Below are 21361 nucleotides of genomic sequence, written 5' to 3' on the forward strand. Positions count from 1 at the left end.
GCATCTCATTTTTCCCTCACGGAGGCTCATATTCTGCAGTTTGTGCACTGAAGGGAATTTTATGCTACAAATCGCTGTATTACAGGATGCTTTATGTACAGAAAACACAAAGAGCGACAACGTGTTGAGCTGTTTGAGCTGCTTTTTGCAGATCAATTATTCAATTGTTTAGGCTATCAAAAGTGAGAAGATAGTATAAATTTTTTTTTAAAAATCAGCACAAAAGCAGAACCTGGTGGCAGCAAATGTTTGATGAAAGTGATAAATCAATTACTGATTATTTTTCATTTGATTGACTAATGCTTTTAGCACAAGAAAAGTATTACTTTTCATACTTTTGAGTGAATTCTGTGCAGCATAATATAAAAAAAAAATACTCAGAAAATATATAGAATCAACACCATATATTTTGACAGAATTTATTTATTTTTAATTTGGGAAGAAATGCACTGCAAAAAAATGCATCGCAACAATATCTGGCCATGCAAATATTCAGAAATACAGTTTAAGTGACAGCTATGATACAAAATTAAACAAACTAAGTTCTTTTTGATTCACAAAATATTTGCATGAAAATACATTTTGAGAAATTTGCACGTTGTGGATGACCTGTAGTAATATTTACTTCTGAGTGATTAACTGTTACATCTAAACCATGTAAACACTTTTCCCCGGGTTCTAATTAAAATATAAATCATGGTTTTATTATAATCATTCATTTTGTTGTTCCAGTATGGACCAGAAAGTGATGCTCAGTGCTCCAGGATGCTTTTTTGCACATCATGTATTTAATAATAAACTAACTGGAAAAAAATAGAAAATTACGACACTGAAGAACAGTGTCAAAAACTACGTTGTAGCATGCAGAGACACTGAAAAAAGCAAAATGAAGATTCTGAGTTTCACTGCAGAGTTACAGCGTGTTTGATAACGGTAAATCTCAGTCTGGGTGATTTCCACTTGTGCTTTCAGAGGACAGAACAGAGTTTGCGGTGAATCCAGCGTCTTTACAGAGGATGAGTTCAGTTCCCAGTTTGTCACCTTTTAGTCCACAAAGAAAGAAACTTTAATCCCTGATGCACCGTCTCTGTCGATGGAGACTTTAATAGGAAATCCACATTGGACCGAGCATAAAGAGCAAAACTAAGCCCCAAACTTATTTTACTGGCTTGTCATTGTGTGGTGAGCAGGGAGGCAGGTAGGAAATCTGAGGTTTGTTTTGGGACATGAAAGAATAAATACCAGCGATGGTGACAGAGTGAATAATTCAGTGATTAAAACTATTTGATCTGTTTGTTTATGTAACACCAACATATTTAGATAGAGACAACAGTATTATTTGGTAATTATGGTTGAATAGGTTGATTATAAATATTCATATTTATTTATTATTTTTATTTATTTATTTATTATTATTATTATTATTATTATTATTATTTTATTACGAAGTAAGGCAGAAAGATGATGGGGGTAATATGAGTTATTTTTTAGGAAAGTATGCTGAGGTGTTTTAAACTGTTTCATGTTTTTATCCAAAGCTTTTTGATAAACAAGCTCAGTTTTGGGCCTTTTTATGCACTATGACATTGATACTCAACTTACAGCCTGCGGGCCAAAAACAGCCCCACTTAAGGTGCAGGGGGGCCACATAACATTTTCTAATTCACACTAAAAATAAAATGATTCACAGTGGTAACTGTTTTTGTACTGTTAGTATACATAACGTGCCAGAGTGCATTAAAGTGCATCGAAATAAAGCTTGTTTATTAAAAATAAAAAGTCCCAGAGGACCCCCCTGAAAGAGGTCCTAATGTCCTAAAATCTTAGAAACGTCCTAAAATCCCCAAAATGTCCAAAAATCCTAGAAATGTCTTAAAATTCTGGAAATGTCCTACAATCCCAGAAATGTCCTAAAATCCCAGAGATGTCCTAAAATCCCAGAGATGTCCTAAAATCCCAGATATGTCCTAAAATCTTAGAAATGTCTGAAAGTCTTAGAAATGCCATTCAATCCAAGAAATGTCCTAAAATCTTAGAAATGTCTTAAAATGACAAAAATGTCCTTAAAAAAAGAAGCTCTGTGACGAACATGAGTTTATGATACTTACACGTTTTGTTCAGCGTGATAATCTTCACAGATGAACTCCACTTTTGTGTATTTTGAAGCGTAAATAAAGTTGCCTGAAGTAAAAAGCTATTGTTAGCCTATAAACCAACTACATCCCGGTCACACGAAAAACACGTTTAAACATGATCGAAAAATATAATAAACAGATAAATCTACAAGTTTGAGCGTGACTCTGTAAAGCTGTAAAGGCGGACAAGTAGTTTTCATGAGTTTCTTTGTCCGCTGTGATGACGTCTAACATCGCCGACAAACACTATAGTCCCACTTTGCCTTTTTTAAGAAGCCTAAAACCTTTAAAGTTCAATAATTGGGTTTGTATGGACGTATTTTATGCTGCAGAACAAAATATCTTTAGCCTGTGTTAACCTTAGACCTTATTTAAGACATTTTACGGAAAACCCGTCCAAAAACCCAGAGACTTTAAGACGAGGGAACCGGAAGTGCTAAAAGGATAGCGGACTTCCGTGTTTTTCATTACTTCTCTACTCTAAAGCGAAATATGTCGATGCAGAAGTGACCTGCAAAGCCGCAGTGTGTGACGACTACAATACGATTCTTTTTACCAGGAGCTGAATTATCCACAGAGGTTTATTCTAAGGAAATGAAAACACAACAATTCATATTTTCAGGTGATTATACACTAAAGAAAATATACTTATTATATTATATTAAATTTCTGCCAATATAGCCCCCTAAATCCTACACACTGGGCCTTAAAACGGGGTTTTTATGTTATGTTTTCTATGCTGAAATGTTGTTTTACTCTCAGATGAAATCGCTGTTTTTCTTCTTTATCGTCCAAGCAGGTGGCGTCCATGCTGGACAAACTCTTTTTAAACCTCCTCAGCGCTCCGCGTGTTTACGGCCTCGTTGGTATGAATGAAACCAGAAGCGTCGTCGAGCGCCCCCGCGACCAGAGCTGAGAGGTCAGGGAGGGGTCGCCGCTGTCACCAGCGCAGAGATGGGAAACTATTATTGGAGCCATTGTGGAGTGGCCATAACTCATGTGAGAGGAAGTTGTCTTGTTGTGTATACGTGTGTGTGTGTGTGTATCTGCGTGTTCTAATGAGAGCACGTTTACACAAATCTATCTATAGACTCCACGTTGTTTATGATTGATCGTGCTGCAGTGGCACTTCAAAACTCCCATGAATCCTCACTGCGGCGGACTGAAATGCACAGAGTGACGAGCCGAGACAACTAATGATGATTGAGCGTTAATATTTCCTTTCTTTTGAGGGCGGCTCTCTTTATTAATTAGTAAATCTTTGCTACCGAATGAGAAAAATTCAACACAAAAAACGGTCATGAATCTGCATAAAAACATGAAGTCTTTATGTGTGTGTGTGTGTGTGTGTGTGTGTGCATGGATATGTGTGTCCCTGTGCTCTGATGCGGCCTTGTGACCTTGCGGGGAGTAAACAGTGTTTCAGAAGGATGGACTCAGGCTGTTGCTCTCTCTCCCTGTGGCGTCGCCGTCAAAATGACAATCTGTTATTGGGAGCGACGGCGTGGCTCCTCCATCACACGCCAACGCTGTAAATAAAGAGCGCGCCGAGCCAAGCTTTGGGGCGTGCGGTTTTTTGGACAAAATGCTTTTCCCAAAAACGTTTTCTGACAGTAAACTGCACATAAAAATATATGGGCCAACGTGTTTCACATAAACACACACACACGATGGCACACACACACACTCCTGCAGCTGCAGCTCTGCCTGCGGATGCAGCAGCAGGCTTCAAGGTCTCTGAGGCAAAACACCACGCTCGCCTCCGACTCCTGATGTAGAAATGAACACCAGCAGGACACTGTCACTCTCCACACGGGAGCTGGTCTCAGCTTTATGTGGTTTCTACGCAGAGATCATAGTTGGAGGGTTTTCTCCATATTTGAAATGTCGATAAAACACATCTGCAAGATGACTGCGTTTCCACTGAGTTATGTTATGCAATTTCTCCTCTGGTAATAACATCCCAGTAACCATGGCGATGGATGTTTAAAACGTTAGCAGCTTTATTTCTATTGCAGCCACCGCACCAGCCGTCATTATTTCCAATGGAAGGCGACGAAGGCGCATTAATGAGCCATAATGGAGGAAGAGGAGACTTTTAAGATAATTTACTAATGGGTGGTTTCTGCGCTCAGATTCAGATAAAAAAGCTTTTATTCCATATTGCATGTGCATTATTTTATTATAATTATTCCCGTCAAATTCAGTCAGAGAGTTTTTGTATTGTAGGAAACTTTGGGAACTTCACTGGAATATAAAACAAATGAATCTTTTCTTTCTCATTTTTTATTACGAACTGTCTGTAGCTTTTGCATTTAATTTATTTTCCCAGTTGTGTCATGAATTTTCTAAATTTATTTAGTGACTTAATTTAAAAGTTATTATTTAATTAGTTAGTTAAAAAAGTTAATAATTAGGTTTGTTAAGATATGGAACATAATCACAAAAACGTAAACTTATCTGTGCTTCAGCTCTAATATTGCACGTAACTATTTGTAACCTCGCAAGATCCTTACTGTTAACCTGTTTTCGGCATTGCATGTGTAATGTCATTTTATTTAAACAGGGACAGAGCACAATACTTTGACCTTGTATAAAAAAGGAGAGATGCAGTACACCAAGTTTTCGCAAAATTGTTATTTTCCGCACAGACTCTCTGGGCAGGGAGGTGGAAAAAAATAAAAATAAATGTCAGAAGTTGATGTAAATAACCCCCCCCCCCCCAACATAATATGTGCAAAATATAAGTAAAATTTAAATCTATACACTGCTGCAAAAAATAAAACATATACGTATATTTAGGATTTTTTGACACTTTTTATTTCTATACTTGCACTTTTTCCTGCTTTACATTGCAAAAGCAGCAATTTATTCCTAAGGATAAATTAAGCTCCATCTTATCTTATGCTTTTAGGGAGAGCTGCACATTTTTTAAGAACTTTTTTATTTTATTTCAGTATTTCGTATTTGTGTTGTTTTTGTTCTTATTTTTCTTTCATTGTTTGTTTACTGTATTTTTTCTTTCTTTTCGTATGAAAAAAAGTCTGTTTCTTTTGTGTCTCAGTGGCTATTTGATCTAAATTTTGCATGAAAAAATGTACTAAATTGAGTGTTACGGTGGCATCATGCAGCCTAGTGCTCCTGTGAGTCACACTCTTCCTGCAGTGACTCAGTCTTGACCTGCTGCAGGAATTTTTATGCATCTTCATCATCACTAGTGAGAGGAAGGCTCCATCATTTTCTCTTTAACCCCTTTCATACAAATCTGTCAGTTTTCATATTCTCCTCCTGTACAAGCATCTTCCTGCTGTGTTTTAAAGAGATGCCCTCTAGTGGAGACAATCTGCAGAATCCTGCTGACGCTCCTGTCGGGTGCCTTTGCTGTGACTCAATGTTGCATGCCAACTTGAGGACACACACACACACACACACACACACACACACACACACACACACACACACACACAATCCAGTTCCCATCAGCTGCTGGCGAGGCCTTCTCAGTTCAGAAAGTGGCCCTGAAAGCCAAAAATAGGAGCTGACTGTGTCCTGAGTCGAGCCATCGTGCAGCTCAGTAGCCTTGACAGCCACCGGTTGGGATGGCAACAATGAGACCATCAGTCAGCCGAGGGCGGACGCTGCCCGTTGGACAGTTCAGGGATACCAGCCCGCGTGGGCGAAGTGTGACTGTACGTTCAGACCAGCATCTGGTCCAGGCTCGCTGTGGCTTTAAAAACAAAAATAAAAACCTCGGTGAGGCGTATTGCCTGATAAATATAATGTTTTTTGTAATAATGCACCTTTGATATTTTAGGTAACAGCTCTTTAACCCTTTGAAACCCTTCACTTTTCTTGTGCTGCACCCGGATGCCTTTCACAAGTTTTTAAACCTTTTGATTGGTTTGATTTCTTCTGAAAAAACGGTGAAAAAGGCAATAAGCAACTTAGCCAAGAAATGTCCAACAAATGGCAAGAAATTAGTATTTCTTTAGAATTATATTTTAAAGGCAAGGCATCTTTATTTGTAAAGCACATTTTGTACAAAAGGGCATTTCAAAGTGCCATACAGAGCAATAAATATAAAGCATAAAAGAGTTAATAGATAAGATATAAAAGGTAAAATTAATTACTAAATGATTTGGAAAAAAATATTAAAATAAAAATGATCATTAAAAATATTTTATTTTTTTCATAAAACTACAATCATATTACTTTTAGAGTTACAATTATGTTACAAAATTATAATTATTTTAAGGTTATTTAGCAAATTAATATTTAGCAGGTTATTTCCTTGTTTGTTTTTGTTTTTTACTTTATTGCTATTTTGGGGGACAGTTTTCTTGTACATGTTTTTTCTAATTTCTAATTTTCAAATTTTTTTCGCTTCAAGTTTTTGGGTCATTTCTTAAGTTGCTTGTTGCCTTCTTGCCATTTTTTAAAGTAATTGTAAAAACTTAGCACTATTGTCCTGTTATGACGCAGGATCTTGCTACCCTCTTCAGAGCTTTTTTTTTGGCTTTTTTTTAAAAAATGATTTTAATCCAGACTTTTTGTGTGTCTTGCAGTGGTGATGGTGTGAAGCTGGTGGAGTGATGCAGCTCTCTGACAGCAACAGTGAAGCAGCAGGTGATCACTACAGCTAATTAGAGAACAGAAAGTGAAAAAATGACAGGTTTCACTGAATAACATTAAAATATTATTTACCCTCAGGGCCTGCTTTGATATTACACACACTGATATCGCTCTGTGCACAAAATGCACTTTCAAAATCAAGCTTTTAAAGATATCATAAAAAATAAGATTTTCCACTTTTTTTGGGTTTATATTTTTATTAGCATCGGTCCTAATTATAAATATCAAATATTCAATAATTTTCAGAATTTAAACCCTTTAAATGCCAGGTTTTGTCATGATGCCAGTATATTTTTGGATGAAAAACAAATTTATTATTTATTTATTTATTTATTTGTTTGTTTTTTATCACAGTCTGGGATATGTCAAAGATTAGCAGCAACACTGATTGTGACAGTGCACTTTGTGGAAATAGCATGTGTGTTCTCTATATGTCAAATATGGTTAAAACAAATGACGTCCTCAGGTGGAAAACAGTAAAAATGACACAATCCAAGACAAAAGCTCAAAATGACACCCGGAAATAATACAAGTCACGTTTTTCTGCTTTGATGGCTGTGGGATCAAAAATGTCAGTTTGAATGGGTTTCAATGGAGCATTTTTTGACCTGAACAGTCTGAATGTAACTATTTAGTTTCCACAGAGTATTTTAGACTTATTGTAGGAGCTCAATATTATACAAAAATACACAATCTTGCCCAAATGTATGACACAAGCATGAAAAGTGCATAAAATGCGCCAAACAGTCCCTAAATACGCCTGGTTAAGCTGTTGTTGCCTGTCAGGAGGTTCAACAGTTTGCTCCTCCTTTTTATACCTCAACAACTCCTGTCTCCTTCCCGTCTTGTCTCCTCTTTGCTGTCGGGGGGAGCCCTGATGACAGGACAGGCCTCTGGTCAAACAAACAGCAGACACGCCGCCGCTAAAGGCTGTCAGTCAACAGTCTCCTCCCACTTTGACCTCTGACCCTGTCCACCACCTCCTCCAGCTCCACCTCCACCTCCACCACCTCCTCCTCACAGACCCAGGTCCTGTTTGTTGATGTGTACGCAGCGGCACGGATCACTTCCTGTCAGAAATCACCCAGACTCAACACAGACGAGAAGGCAGAGATGGAGCTGAAGTGAGACGTACAGTACACACACACACACACACACACACACAAACACACACACACACACACACACACACACACACACACACACACACACACACACACACACACACACACACACACACACACACACACCACAACCGAAACTTTCAGTAAGGTCTTGATCTCGGCACAGCAGCCTAAATTACCGTGTTGACAAGTTGTTGTGTGCACACGTTTGACAGGAAATGAGACCTACAGCTCGCTGACAAACCACACGCCATTAACTGTCAATGGCAGCACGTCCACAGAGACGCAGAGACGCACTGAGACACACTGAGACACAGAGACAGTGCAGGGACATGAGGACCACAGAGGCTTTCAGAGACACTCAGACAGCCTGTGGAGAGCTTTTTCTGCAGGTGTTAATCCGTTTTTTCAGAGGTTCACCTTCAGCAGAAACTATAATGTCGTTTTTTATGCTTTTATTGGAGAGTGGATCGTAGAGCGCTGACAGGAAATGAAGGGAGTGAGAGATGGGAAATCCCAGCTACGAGGAAACGTTCCCACAACATTGGCAAACATTACATACAAGCTGCAATAATGTTTTAAAGAACACATTTGAATCTAATGTTCAAAGAACGTTTTAAGGATGTTTATCATTTCAAATCATGTTCCTGAAAGGTTAAATGCTGACTAAGATGTAACGTTATAACTGCAACATTGATGATGTTGACAGGTGACAGCACAGCCAGCAATTTTTGGTTCTAAAAACGTTATGAGGTGCAACGGTACAATGACACCGCTGAATGTTTTAGTAACGTTTTCAGCGGCAAGTTTTCTTTTAGTTCCCAGAATGTTCTTTACCTCTCAACATCACCAAAACATCCAGAATATTGCAGTTAAAACATTACATCTTAATTAGCATTTAATCTTGTAAGAAAAATATTTGAAATGTTTTCTTTAAAACATTATTGTAACTTGTAGATAATGTTTGCTTGTGGGTGTTTTGTGCGGTGAGAAAGGGGCTTCATAGTAGTAAAATTAGCAGTGAAGCAGTACAAGTAGTATCTGTTGAAGTTAATGGGTTATTCATTTCCTCTCCACACTTATGAGCCTTCCCTTTGCTTGTCGTAAGGCGGGTTTCCATTAACCCTCAATTAGCAAAAATTGAAATTGTGATTATAAAACACGCCTGATGGAAACACTCAAATTTTGAAAAAAAAGTTTTTACGCTTGCATGAGGTGGTATTTCAGGCAGTTCAAATAAAGCCATATTTCACAAAACTGCAATGGAGACACTTTTTAGTCTTTTCTAGGTCACATTATGCTATGGCTATGAGCTCGTCAGGAGGAACTGGCTCCCTCACGATGCAGCAGGAGCTACAAGAGCTGTTATTTATTCACATAACTCTGAGAAAGTTGACAGATTATCTGGAAGTTTTGAATCCGCAATTCCTCTGTGAAATCGTGGACTATCAGCTCCCAGAAATCCCTTATATGTGGCTGCTCACATTTCCATTGTGGCTCCATAACACGTTTGTGACACCTTTGACTGTAAATGATGACGGCCAGCGCGTTGGCTGTGATAGAAATAAAGCTGTAGACGTTTTAAACATCTATCGCTTGTTGGGAAGTTATCCCGAGAGAAGTCACATAACACTCAGTGGAAACGCAGTCATTTCGCAATTATGTTTTATTGACATTTCAAAAATGAGTTTTGCTCAAATCTCTAGTAGAAACTCGCCTCCTGAAACCTCTTTGTTTGTGCTCCCCGTCTGCTGAGAGTATACATGTTTTTATGGGTATTTATGTGTTTATTTGCTACAAAAACACATGTTTATATCTACATGTGTATATCTGCATTCCAGTGTGTTTCCTCATGTGTGTGTCAGAGCTTGTCAGTGTGTGTGTGTGTGTGTGTGTGTGTGTGTGTGTGTGTGTGTGTGTGTGTGTGTGTGTGTGTGTGTGTGTGTGTTTTTCTGAGCATGAGCAGGCAGAATCTCCCACTAAGCAGCAGCTGTCAGAGCGGCGCTGGCTATCGTCTCCCCCTGGGGGTCGGCCTGTCAACTCGTCCCACTGACGGCTCTCCTCTCTCAGCCTCGCCTCGGCTGGCCCCGGGCTGGTTAACCTGTGTGTGTGTGTGTGTGTGTGTGTGTGTGTGTGTGTGTGTGTTGTTCCTGCTGGGGCCTCGGCAAATCTGATAATTACTGACCTGACAATGAATCACCCCTGACCCCCCCGACATCCACCCACTGACACCCCCGTGTCCAGACCTCCCCTATAGGTGCTGATTGGTCTCCACAGTCTCGCAGCTTAACACAGAGCTGCAGCGGCTGACGCACATGAAAGGACACATTAGATCCTCCTTTGCTTTTCGTTTTCATAAACGAGATAAACACACACACGGCCATGTTTCCTTTTTCTGGGGACTGACCGTAACCTAACCGTTACTGGCTGAACCTTTAAGGTCCAGTGTGTGAGATTGAGTACAAGTTTACACTGTATGATTTTTATCCCGTTTTTGGGCCGCATGACTCATTTTAAAGTCAAAATCAGCTTTGTCAGGTGTTGTTTTCCCTGTAGTGTTTGGGAACGAAGACCAATAATCTGCTCCCGATTAGCCATCAGATGATCTGATGAATTTCTCACGTCAGAGTTTTGGTCGGTCGGCGCAGGCTGTCGCACAGTCGAAGCAGAGCCACGAGTCTAAACGTCAGTGCCTTTTTTTTCTCACTGCACCTGCACTGAAGTGGCAAACAGATCTGAAAATGCCACGGCAACACGATGCTGGATAGAAAATGTGGAGGCCAAGTTGTTCGAGCTGTGGCAACAGCATGCGTGCCTCTTTGATGTTTCCTCCTCCTCCTATCACGACCGATATGAACGAGAGAAACGTTGGCAGGAAATAGCTGCTGCTTCAGACTGTATATAAAGATGGACGACACGCCCCACACCGGCCCCACACCGGCCCCACGCCGACGCCACGTGGTGATTTAAAGACACTGAAGAAAGCAGTTTCTCGTTACAGATCTGAATTTTCTGGCACTGCTTATTGCGGAGGGGCTGCGAACATGTACGGCGACTGATGTGAAAATGTGAGTGTCCCTGTTCAGAGCCGGTGTTTGGTTTGTCCGTTCTGAGCTTCTTTAGAAACATGGCGGTGCAACATGGCGATCTCCATTGACAAGGACCCCCTCTGGATTATAACAAGCTCATTTTAAGGTAATGAAAACACGACGATTTTTATTTTCAGGTGATTATAGACTAAAGAAAACTTACATTACACGTTATGCACCATTTCAACCAATAATCCCGCCCCCCCAAATCCTTCAAAGTGGACCCTTAACCTAAATTTCTTCACCCTAAAATTTGTGTCATTTAGTTGTGTTACAAGGACTCGCATTTTGTCACACACACACACGCGCACACACACACACACACACACACACACACACACACACACACACACACACACACAAAGAGTTTTCTGCCCATTCCTCAGATGTTTCACACATGAAACATTTGAGGAATGAAAACATCTGAAGCTTGAAAGAAAGTTTTGGCGGGAGGTGTGTGTGTGTGTGTGTGTGTGTGTGTGTGTGTGTGTGTGTGTGTGTGTGTGTGTGTGTGTGTGTGTGTGGTGGGGTGGGAACAGTATAAGAGTCTCTATGCAGGTGCTTTGCCCCCTATATGCCCTTGTCTCACACACACACACACACACACACAGACACACAGACACACACACACACACACACACACACACACAAACACACACACACACACACAGACACACACACACAGGGCCTTGGTGCAGGAGAAAAAGCAGCTGGAGCAACTTCTGTTCTTCAAGCTGGAGGAAACAGATTATCTGTTTTCCACTAATTATTTTTATCACTCCCTCCTGTGGATGGTTTTTGGTTTTCAAAACAAAGCAAATGAGAGAAGTGTAAATCCTAATTTTCACCTCCGTCTGCTTTTACCTGTGTTTACAGACAGATTATTATGAGGATGACTGGTGTAATTGTGTGTTCAGGGCAGACGTTCGTGTCGTTTGTGTTGTTGTACAGAGGGTTGAACTTGAGCGACACAGCAGCTCTTGAGTTATTAGCATTAATGAGTCAGTGTGGAGAATTTAATGACATTCAGCATTGAGGTTTCAGGACTGAAACGTCTCCCGTGTGCCAAATATGTTGGAGGACTGAGGTGGCTGGTGCAAACATGCTAACTGCCGTATATGGAGCCACTCAGTTCGTTTTTATGATGTTAGAAAAAGTCGAATTATTGTGTTAGTCAGACTGAAATTGGACTAAATTGAATTTCTCAAAATTGGTGTAACACACGTCATGTTGACACTTCAGTCGGACTTCAACCGGAGTCGGCGTTCTGCGTGTGCTTTTAGTCGCCGCGCCAGCCGCCCTCGGTGGTTAAGGCATTAAAAACTGTAAGCACTTACGATGGGCTTGTGTTTTTAATTTTGGCTTAAATTAGGAACATTTAACTTGAAAATGAAGTATTTTAGTTTTATTTTTAATTTAAAAAGGTCACACCCCAGCCACCCCGCTCTGATAAATAAAGTATAGTCCCACAACACCAGCACAGAAGCTAAGTGATGTCCTGCTGTGGACGGGGTGCAGCAAAACATATTTTAGCCCCTAAAAAATCAGTATCAGTTCAAGTTTATGCAATATTTGAATATTTTCTCCTCTTTACCAACACAACAGCTGATGGAGGCAGCGGTAGATCAGAAACTCTGCTGTTCAGTGGAGTAAAATGACAGCTTCAAATCCCTGTCGGTAAGGTAAAGAAAATATTAATACACCATCCACGTAAACTGATATTAATCCTTTTCAGGTGGTTTAAAACGTATCAGTGAATGTGGTGCTGCTGTTTAGAGCAGAGAGGTGAGTTAATACATAATGCCCTCTCAGGATCTACACAAATAAAATTAAACTAAATGGCTGGTTTCCATTGGAAAAATATGTATTTCTGATAAACCTTCATTATTCAGATGCTATCTTCTATGTTTCGAATGGATCTGGACTCACATTAACACCTCACACTCTCTCAGTGGCTGAAATTTAAATGCACTTGACAATTACAACTGTCACTTAAAACCAGATTTACAGTCTTATCTTCCCTTATCATTTAAGTTTTAGTCGTTCCCCTCCGCTGCTCTCTGAGCAAAAACACTCCTAAAAAAAATACCTGAAAAACTTGTGTTCAGCCCCGCAGCCTGCAGTCAACGGGAGAGCGGGAGCCGGGGCCACAAAACGTCCATCATGTCGACAAATTGACTCAATCACCTTCATCCAGGAGCATTAGCCCCTCGCCCCTTTGAAACCCAACACTGTTCACCGGAGTGTTTCTGCAGAGGGAGAGCAAAAAGTGGAGGAGAGGAGGAGGCCTCGTCTCCTCATCTCTGTCAATGACAGAGTGAGAGGGGAGCACCGTGTGTGTGTGTGTGTGTGTGTGTGTGTGTGTGTGTGTGTGTGTGTGTGTGTGTGTGTGTGTGTTAGACATTTTTGGAAGGTGGAGTGAGGTGAGTGTGAGAAAATATATATCTTTATATTAGAGTTTTACTTGCAGTGTTTATTCACAGGGAATATGTGTGTGTGTGTCGGTGTGTGTGTGTGTGTGTGTGTGTGTGTGTGTGTGTGTGTGTGTGTGTGTGTGTGTGTGTGTGAGAGTGTGTGAGAGACAGTCACACTTCACTGACACAAAAACATGCTACTTTAGCTACAGGAGGGCTGGAAGTGGAGGCCTTACAGGAGTGAAGCTGAGGCTATTCATCAGACACTTCAGATCAAACAGAGAAGAAGAAGAGGAAGAGGAGAAAGGTAAAAACACACCTGGATGTTTTTACGAAGTTCTTCAAAAGCGAAGAGAAGGAAAAGAAGCTTAAACCACCTACTGAATCCACCTGTGTGTGTGTGTGTGTGTGTGTGTGTGTGTGTGTGTGTGTGTGTGTTCAAAGCAGTTAGCAGTATCTAAATACATTTACACAAGTGCTGTCCTCAACTGTAATTTTGAGGTACTTGTATTTTACTTCAGTATTTCCAACTTCCTACTACACTTTGAGGCAAATATACTTTTTACTCTACTGCATCTATCAGACTTTAGTTTCAGTTACTGAAATATAATAGTTACTACAATTTAATCTGATTTTTTAAATAATAATATTTTTTAAAAAGACGAGAGAAAACAGGGAAATGCACATAATATTCTGACACTGGCTTTTCTGCATAAAAAGTACTTTTACTTTTGATACTTTCATTTTTTATAGTAATACATTTGCACTTTTACTTAAGTAAAATTTGTAATCCAATACTTTTATTTATATAACACTTTGATAATAAATAAATAAATAAAAGAAGTAGTTTTAATAATAGTAATTATAATAATAATATAATAGTGTAAAATGCCTTTCAAGTAATTTGAGGTACATGCACTTTACCTGAAAAAATTCCTTTTTTGATTACTTTTACTTTTGTATTACAGAAGCATATTGTACTTTTATTTAAAATCTATCCATTTTATTTTAAGCTAGATTTTTTGTTACTTTGTAGACTGAGATTCTCTGTTTATTGATATTCTGAAAAGGGGGCACTCTTTATGTCACTTCTAATAATTAATGTCAGCCTATTTTGCTGATGAGAGCTTATTTTACAGATGTGGTTTAACTTAAGTATTGAACACAGGACTGTCTTTACATTGAGTTATTTGCATAGTTTTTCTCCCACACTGGTGCTTAAACATGAGGTGCAGATGGAGATTAACCTGTTGGAAAAATAATATTTTGTAACAGTATGTGTGTAATTTAAATCTTTTGCATTCTTTAAATCGTGCAGGCAGGATGTAGTGCAGCACATTTACATTTCAGTGTCCAAATAAGGTCATCAGACACTGTAGCAGACTCTGACAGGAGGGTGAAATGTGACTTTTTGAAAGTCATGCTGATGAAGCATGTTAGCTCAGAATCAGTCTTGTGCTCGGTGGCACTGACCTCTCGTGGCAGAGCACAGGAACTGATTTTACACGCTCAGTCTCCTCTGATGCCTCTGATAACACACTCTGCTTATCTGCACCTCCTCCTGCTTATCACACAATGTTTATATAAAGCACAGGTTCCCCTTCATAAACCTCTAAAACTAGATTATTGTGCTATCTTTCATTTAATCCTTTCAGTGTGCACATAATGTAATCTCATTTACATATTGAACATTTTTAAGAAAATGTGTGTTTGGTATATTGTACATGTTTTGCTGTGTCTGCTCTTTGTGCAGTGGTGACACTCTCTTTATAAACATTTTTATATAAATATATACATACAGGGATTTAAAATTACAACAATATTAATTAAAAAGTATAATGTGGAGTATGTTAAGTGTGTAAAAATATAAAAAATATGAGTCTGGTGCCACATTACAATGCAAAAACTAGTATGTAAAGTTTAGAATTGTTTGTTTTTCTTTACATAGACAATATGCAATATATACTATATATGCATTATATATATTAAAGATCGAACATTTTAAAATTTCTTTAAAACAAATATAAACCGCAATTAAATTAGAACAAATAGTAGCCCTTTGAAACCAAGAGCGACATCACTTTTCTTGTATTGCTTTCAGATAGCTTTCACAACCCTGAAATTGGTGTGATTTCTTTAAAAAACAAACAAACAAACAAAAAAACAATCAGTAGATTTAAATTTTTTTTCTAAAAAGCTAGGGAAAAATGTCCAAGGAAAAATAAGGTAGGATCAAATTATTACTTTAATTATCATATTTACACATTTAAAGTTATTTTACAAATGTATTATAATTTTTAATCTTATTTCCAAGTAATTTCCTCTTTTTTTTGTCCATTTAATTTTTAAACTTTCTTTTAAACTTATTCATTTATTTATTAGTTTTAGGGTCTTTTTAAAAAATAAATTAATTTGTTTGTTTGGAAAGAAATCAAGCCACTTTGCTCAGGTTTCAAAGTGACAAATGAATAAAATTAAATAAATATGAAAAGCATACAAAACATTGTATTTCCATCACTGTGCCCCATATAGACTATGCTGTGCTCTCATTGGCTGTCTCAGATCAACGTCAGCTTTACGTGTCTTCCTATTGGCTGTCAGACTGACGCCTTCATCATCGCAGTCTGTCCTGAGCCAGCGGGCTGAAGGTGAACCCCGGTCCGTCTCTCTGTCTCTGCCCGTCTCTGGAAGCACCTCTCCCCGTCTCCTCCCTCTGCACCGGGATCGTCCGCCTTGTCCTGAGCCATGTCCATATTCAGCGATGTCCCCCAGGCTCCTCCGGTGGCGGTCTTCAAGCTGACGGCGGATTTCAGGGAGGACAGCCACCCGCAGAAGGTGAATCTGGGAGTTGGAGGTAAGTTAAGCTAATGCTAGCTGCTAATGCTAAGCTAAGTTAGCTTGCTGTCAGCCCGACAAACGCTGCCTCCCCCCGGGCGTTTGTTAGCCTCTGTTAGCCTTTTAGCTCCGGGTGTCCCCTCGGTGCGGTGCCGGGGGTCACCATGCTATCAGATATTAGCCCCCCTTTGATTTGACCTTCGCTACAAGCTAACGGCGAAGCTAACGAGCTGCAGCACAAATTAGCTTCGTATTGATGTGTGTTTAATATTAAAACCGCGGCTGCTACATTATTTAATACCGGAAGAAATTACATTTTGGGGGATTTGAATCTTGTCTCGTGACTGCTGCTCACCCAAAATCACTGCCACTGCTTCCTGTTTGTCACGATGTGAAATACAAAGACTGTGATGCAAGTACATGTACTTAAGTACTGTGCAGAAGTACAAGTTTTTAGGTACTTTTACTTAATTTGAGTGTCAATTTATATACTTTTACTCCACTACATTTAAGAGGGAAATACCGTACTTCACTACGATTATCTGACAGTTTTAATTACTTTACATATTAAAATTTTGCACTAAAAAACATGAAGAGTTTATGAAATATGTTTTGTTACAAATAAATAACGAAAAAACATATATAAGGAAATTGAAACAGTTGGTTGATTCATAAATTAGCTGATTGATAAATATTTTTGACATGTATTTAATAATTTTGAGTTTCAGCTGTTGTTTTTTAATTTTTATTTGTAATAACATTGAGTCTTGAAGCGTGTTTTTTTTCTTCTATTTTTTCATTATTTAGATATTTGTATTGTCACTGTTCATGTACAGTGAAATGCTGATGGAGCAAAAAATCTTGGAAAATAAGTAATAAATACTATACATTTAGAAAGCTTGCGAATGTACAAGAATTAAAACATTATACTGTATAAAATAAAAAAATAATTAAAATACAGTACATTAAGTTTTGGGGGGATTTTTTAAAAATAATTTTGACTGTTTAAAGATAATTTTTGGGCTTGTTTGCCTTTAATTGATAAGACAGCTATAGCTAGAGAGGGGGAGAGAGCGGGGATGATATGTTGCATAGGGGCGAGGCTGGAATCGAACCCGCGGCCACTGTGGCAGGGATGCATTTTGTGGATTTAGTGTGTTCTTTTTTTTCAGATTTTTCTGCATTGCATACTTTTATTTTTAACACTTTAAGTACATGTAATGAGCATACTTGCTTACTTTTACTTAAGTGATGATTTTTAGTATAAGACTTTGTCAAGGACCAGAGAGTATTTTTACAGTGTGGCATTAGTACTTTTACTCCTAAAGTAAAGAAATGGAATACTCCTTTCACCACTGACAATCGGTGTACCACTTATTTCTCACGTGTCTTTAATGATACATATTTGACTGATGATATGTATCATATTATCATCTTTATTCTCTCTGACCAGTTAAATCAGTCATATGCTGTCAGGTTTATTGATCGTCTCCTTGGTCTCACTTGTGTTTGTTATGAATCATAACTTGCAGGTGCGGTGCATCTTTTTGTTATTTTTAATCCCAAGCAGGGGCAGATAGACTTGGATTGAGAAACATAAAATTGCCCAGAAAACAGGCCACAAATGCCAGATATTTCTCACTTCTGTTGGTAAACTAAACAGATATTTTCATGATTATATATTCATTGTGTTCTACTTTAAAAATGATTTTTTTTTTACATTTGACACACATAATAAGAGTCTGAGTGGCTCTTAAAAAACCTCGACCTTGTCTTAAACTGCAGGAAACTGTTTTTAATAACAGTAGAGCCCTGCAGCGTCTCAAAGATCACAGGTCTATAGAACGTGATGAGGTTCAAAGGTCCAGTGTGTAAGATTTAGGAGGATTTAGTAAGGATCGCAGATTTTCAACAAGCTGAAATTTCTCCCATGTACCAAGCATGGACACCGACAGGCTTTCCCACAAATTCATTTATTTTTTGCAGCTCGCAACAATTAAAACATCTGCTGCCAGATATTGATTTTTTTATTTTCGGAGCGGAACTGTTTATTAGTTTCAGGTCAGCAGAAATGGCGGAAATCACAGTTTAAGTATTTGGATTTATGAGCTGCAGCAAGAAAGTGAACTTTTAACTTTAAAGCAAGCCAGACAAGTACACTAACACTGATAACGTTATTTTATAACACAGTAATAATGACCTGATGTCATAAATGCATAAACATAGCGGGCAAAAGTCAATGTTTGTTCAATGGTAAGAAACTTTTTTATCAATTCACGTATTAAATATTAATTTATCATCACAGGTAAGGTGTAATATGGTATTAATGTTAACAGCTGTCTATGTGGAGTGACCTAGATTTAACATAAAAATCTGATCTATAATCTATAAAATATATTAAAAATAATATGTAAAAATATAAATAAAGCCTTTAAGTTCATGAAAAGATGACGTTAGCTGTATCTCAACATTAAAATAACCACAATCCCAGAAGACGTGCATTCTTAAATCATGAAATCAATATTATATTAGTAAATGTTTGAACACGGCAAACATCTGGTCATCAGACTTTTTCCTCTCGTGACGTTACCCCCCATGCAGGGTTATTTAAGGTTAACCTGTCTCATCATGCATGGACGTGGACCTGAGCTGCACTTTTGCACCTCGTTGCCAAAACATAAATGCATGCACCAACCAGTTTGGCATGTAAATAATGGACAACGGAGAAGAGCCTCACCCGTGTAAGTCAGCCATCAGCCGTGGGTGTTGGTTTCTGTTTAATGGCACACACAAGCAGCACACACACACACACACACACACAGACACACACACACATTGATTCAGATACATGTTCTGGTTGAAGCTGCGAAGAAATCAATAGGAGCTGCAACTGACACACGATACAGATAAATTAGTGTTTTGGGCTTTTTTGCAACCCAGTCCACATTTTACACTCACTGCCATGAGCCGCGGTCAGGTGCAGTTTTGACCGTGAAACTGTGATCCAAAACCAACAAGCTACTGGTTTGACCTTGTGTAGTGAGGCTACAGCTGTGGATGAAGGCCTGATATCTGATACACGTACAGTCAGAGGGAACACGAGTTCTTAAGGAGCCAAATATGTGCAACACACACACACACACACACACACACACACACACACACACACACACACACACACACACATACATACACACACACACGGACAGTATTCTGGCTATTAATGGTGACCTTCAAAGAGTTACGCTGAATCATAGCACTGTTTTTCTCTCACGCACTCACACTCACCTTTCCTCTGTCGCTCTTTAGCTTTTCTCACATTCAGGCTGCACACTTTGAATTAAAACATGTTGAAATACAACAGTGCCTTAAGAAATGGTATATTATGGTTTGGCGATATCATTTTCTGAGCTATGAATGGACGATGTTTTGCTTTAGTTGTCAGATTATCGTCCTGGATGATTATCAAGGCCGATATTTGTCATATTGCTAGTTATCTGTATCGTTTTTTATTAATGATTGCTGATAAAATTAATGAATTAAGTGGGTGTATTAACCTAAATCAGCACCAGTGAAGGCAGTCTGCAAAACATGCAAAGAAAGTGTCAACATGGGAGGAACTTTTCCGTTGTAAAACCTCAGGGAGCTTTTTTTTTATATATTATTATTTTAGTTTTAAAAAGTTTAGTTTAAAAATAGCAAGAAATCAGAAAAAAAGTTTTTTAAAAAAAATCTAAAAACAAGCAAAACAAAAATAAAACAAAAAAACCCGAAAAATGACCCCCTAAAAGTGCAGTAAATAAAAAAATATATATCTATAATCTTTTTTTCTGTAATATAATTTCAAATATTTTAATGAGAATTTTTTGTGGACATTTGTCCTTAGTTTTTTATCGTTTCAAATCATTCTTTTCAGGTCATTCTCTTTGTCAAATTTCATGAATTGCTTCCAATTTTTGGGACATTTCTTGCGATGTTGGACGTTGCCCTTTTCGTCTTTTTTTTTTTGTTGAAAGAAATCAAACTAATTTGCATGTTTCAAAGGGATAAATGACTCATGAGAGAAAACTGATGTCGAACCCAGTTTTTTTTTGGGCGTTTTTGCCATTAATTGATAGGACAGCACGAGTGTGAAAGGGGGAGAGAGAGGATGACATGCAGCAAACGGCCGAGGCTGGAATCGAACCCACGGCCGCTGCAACAAGGACTCAGCCTCTAAACAGGGGACGCCCACTCTATCCACTGAGCTACCAGGCGCCCTGAACCTAGTATTAAGGGTTAATATATCCGGAAATATATATTCCTAATTAAAAAAAAAGTTTTTGCTAATTAAAAAATATTGTTTTTTATATCAGACATTATGGGGTTATCTGTGATAAAAACATATTTTGTGCATGAGAGTAAAATTTGAGTTTTGCAGAAAGCTCTTACATTTGCATATTTTTTCCAGATTAAAGATCCACTAGCTTTCTGCATGTCTCCAGTGTTAAAGCTGGAACTAAAAGTGTCTTGTGGCATGTTGATAATGATGCTATACTGCTTTTTGTCCTTTCCAGCTTACCGTACTGATGACTGCCAGCCCTGGGTGCTGCCGGTGGTGAAGAAGGTGGAGCGGCTGATCGTGGAGGACACCAGCCTGAACCACGAGTACCTGCCCATCCTCGGCCTGCCCGAGTTCCGCTCCGCCTCCTCCAAGGTCGCCCTGGGAGACGACAGCTCCGCCATCAAGGAGAACAGGGTGAGACGCACACATGAAACACACGAACGCTACACGCTGGTAGTTATCTGAACGTTGACCAAAACCCGGTCTGTTCTGAGTTCACTGACTGACTATAGGAGGTGTTTTAGTTTGCAGTTTTTTGACCGGATTTCTCAATTCTTCTCATCTTATTCACGTTTCATCCCGTTTCCCTGCTGTGTCCTCTCTCAGGTAGGAGGGGTCCAGGCTCTGGGAGGGACAGGCGCGCTGAGGATTGGGGCGGAGTTCCTGCGACGCTGGTACAACGGCGTCAACAACACGGCCACGCCGGTCTACGTCTCAGCGCCCACCTGGGGTGAGTCGACAGCTAGAAAGCAAATGCCTGAGTTCATGTGGATTATATAAATATGGAAACAGAAGTTTAAATTCCCTA

At 38.9% G+C, this 21361-nt stretch overlaps 1 protein-coding gene and 1 long non-coding RNA gene across 3 annotated transcripts in view; both read left to right on the forward strand.

The window, feature by feature from the left end:
* Positions 1–11301, forward strand: part of LOC148190062 (uncharacterized) — a 30555-nt gene extending 19254 nt beyond the window's left edge. The window contains exons 7-9 of the long non-coding RNA XR_015776089.1: positions 2935–3134; positions 6701–7891; positions 8107–11301. This is a non-coding gene — a long non-coding RNA (uncharacterized LOC148190062). The remainder of the gene's footprint in view (positions 1–2934; positions 3135–6700; positions 7892–8106) is intronic.
* A 4705-nt stretch (positions 11302–16006) lies between these two features.
* The window catches only part of LOC121966597 (aspartate aminotransferase, cytoplasmic-like), a 34945-nt gene continuing 29590 nt past the window's right edge, over positions 16007–21361 (forward strand). For both annotated transcript variants that reach the window (XM_088074978.1, XM_088074975.1), the window contains exons 1-3: positions 16007–16248; positions 20786–20967; positions 21160–21283. In XM_088074978.1, coding sequence (XP_087931104.1) covers positions 16140–16248; positions 20786–20967; positions 21160–21283 — 415 coding nt within the window. In that variant the 5' untranslated portion in view covers positions 16007–16139. The remainder of the gene's footprint in view (positions 16249–20785; positions 20968–21159; positions 21284–21361) is intronic.

This window comes from Plectropomus leopardus, chromosome 3 (genome assembly GCF_026936395.1).
Source record: "Plectropomus leopardus strain MGB_pleo_1.0 chromosome 3, ASM2693639v1, whole genome shotgun sequence".
Lineage (NCBI taxonomy): Eukaryota > Metazoa > Chordata > Actinopteri > Perciformes > Serranidae > Plectropomus > Plectropomus leopardus.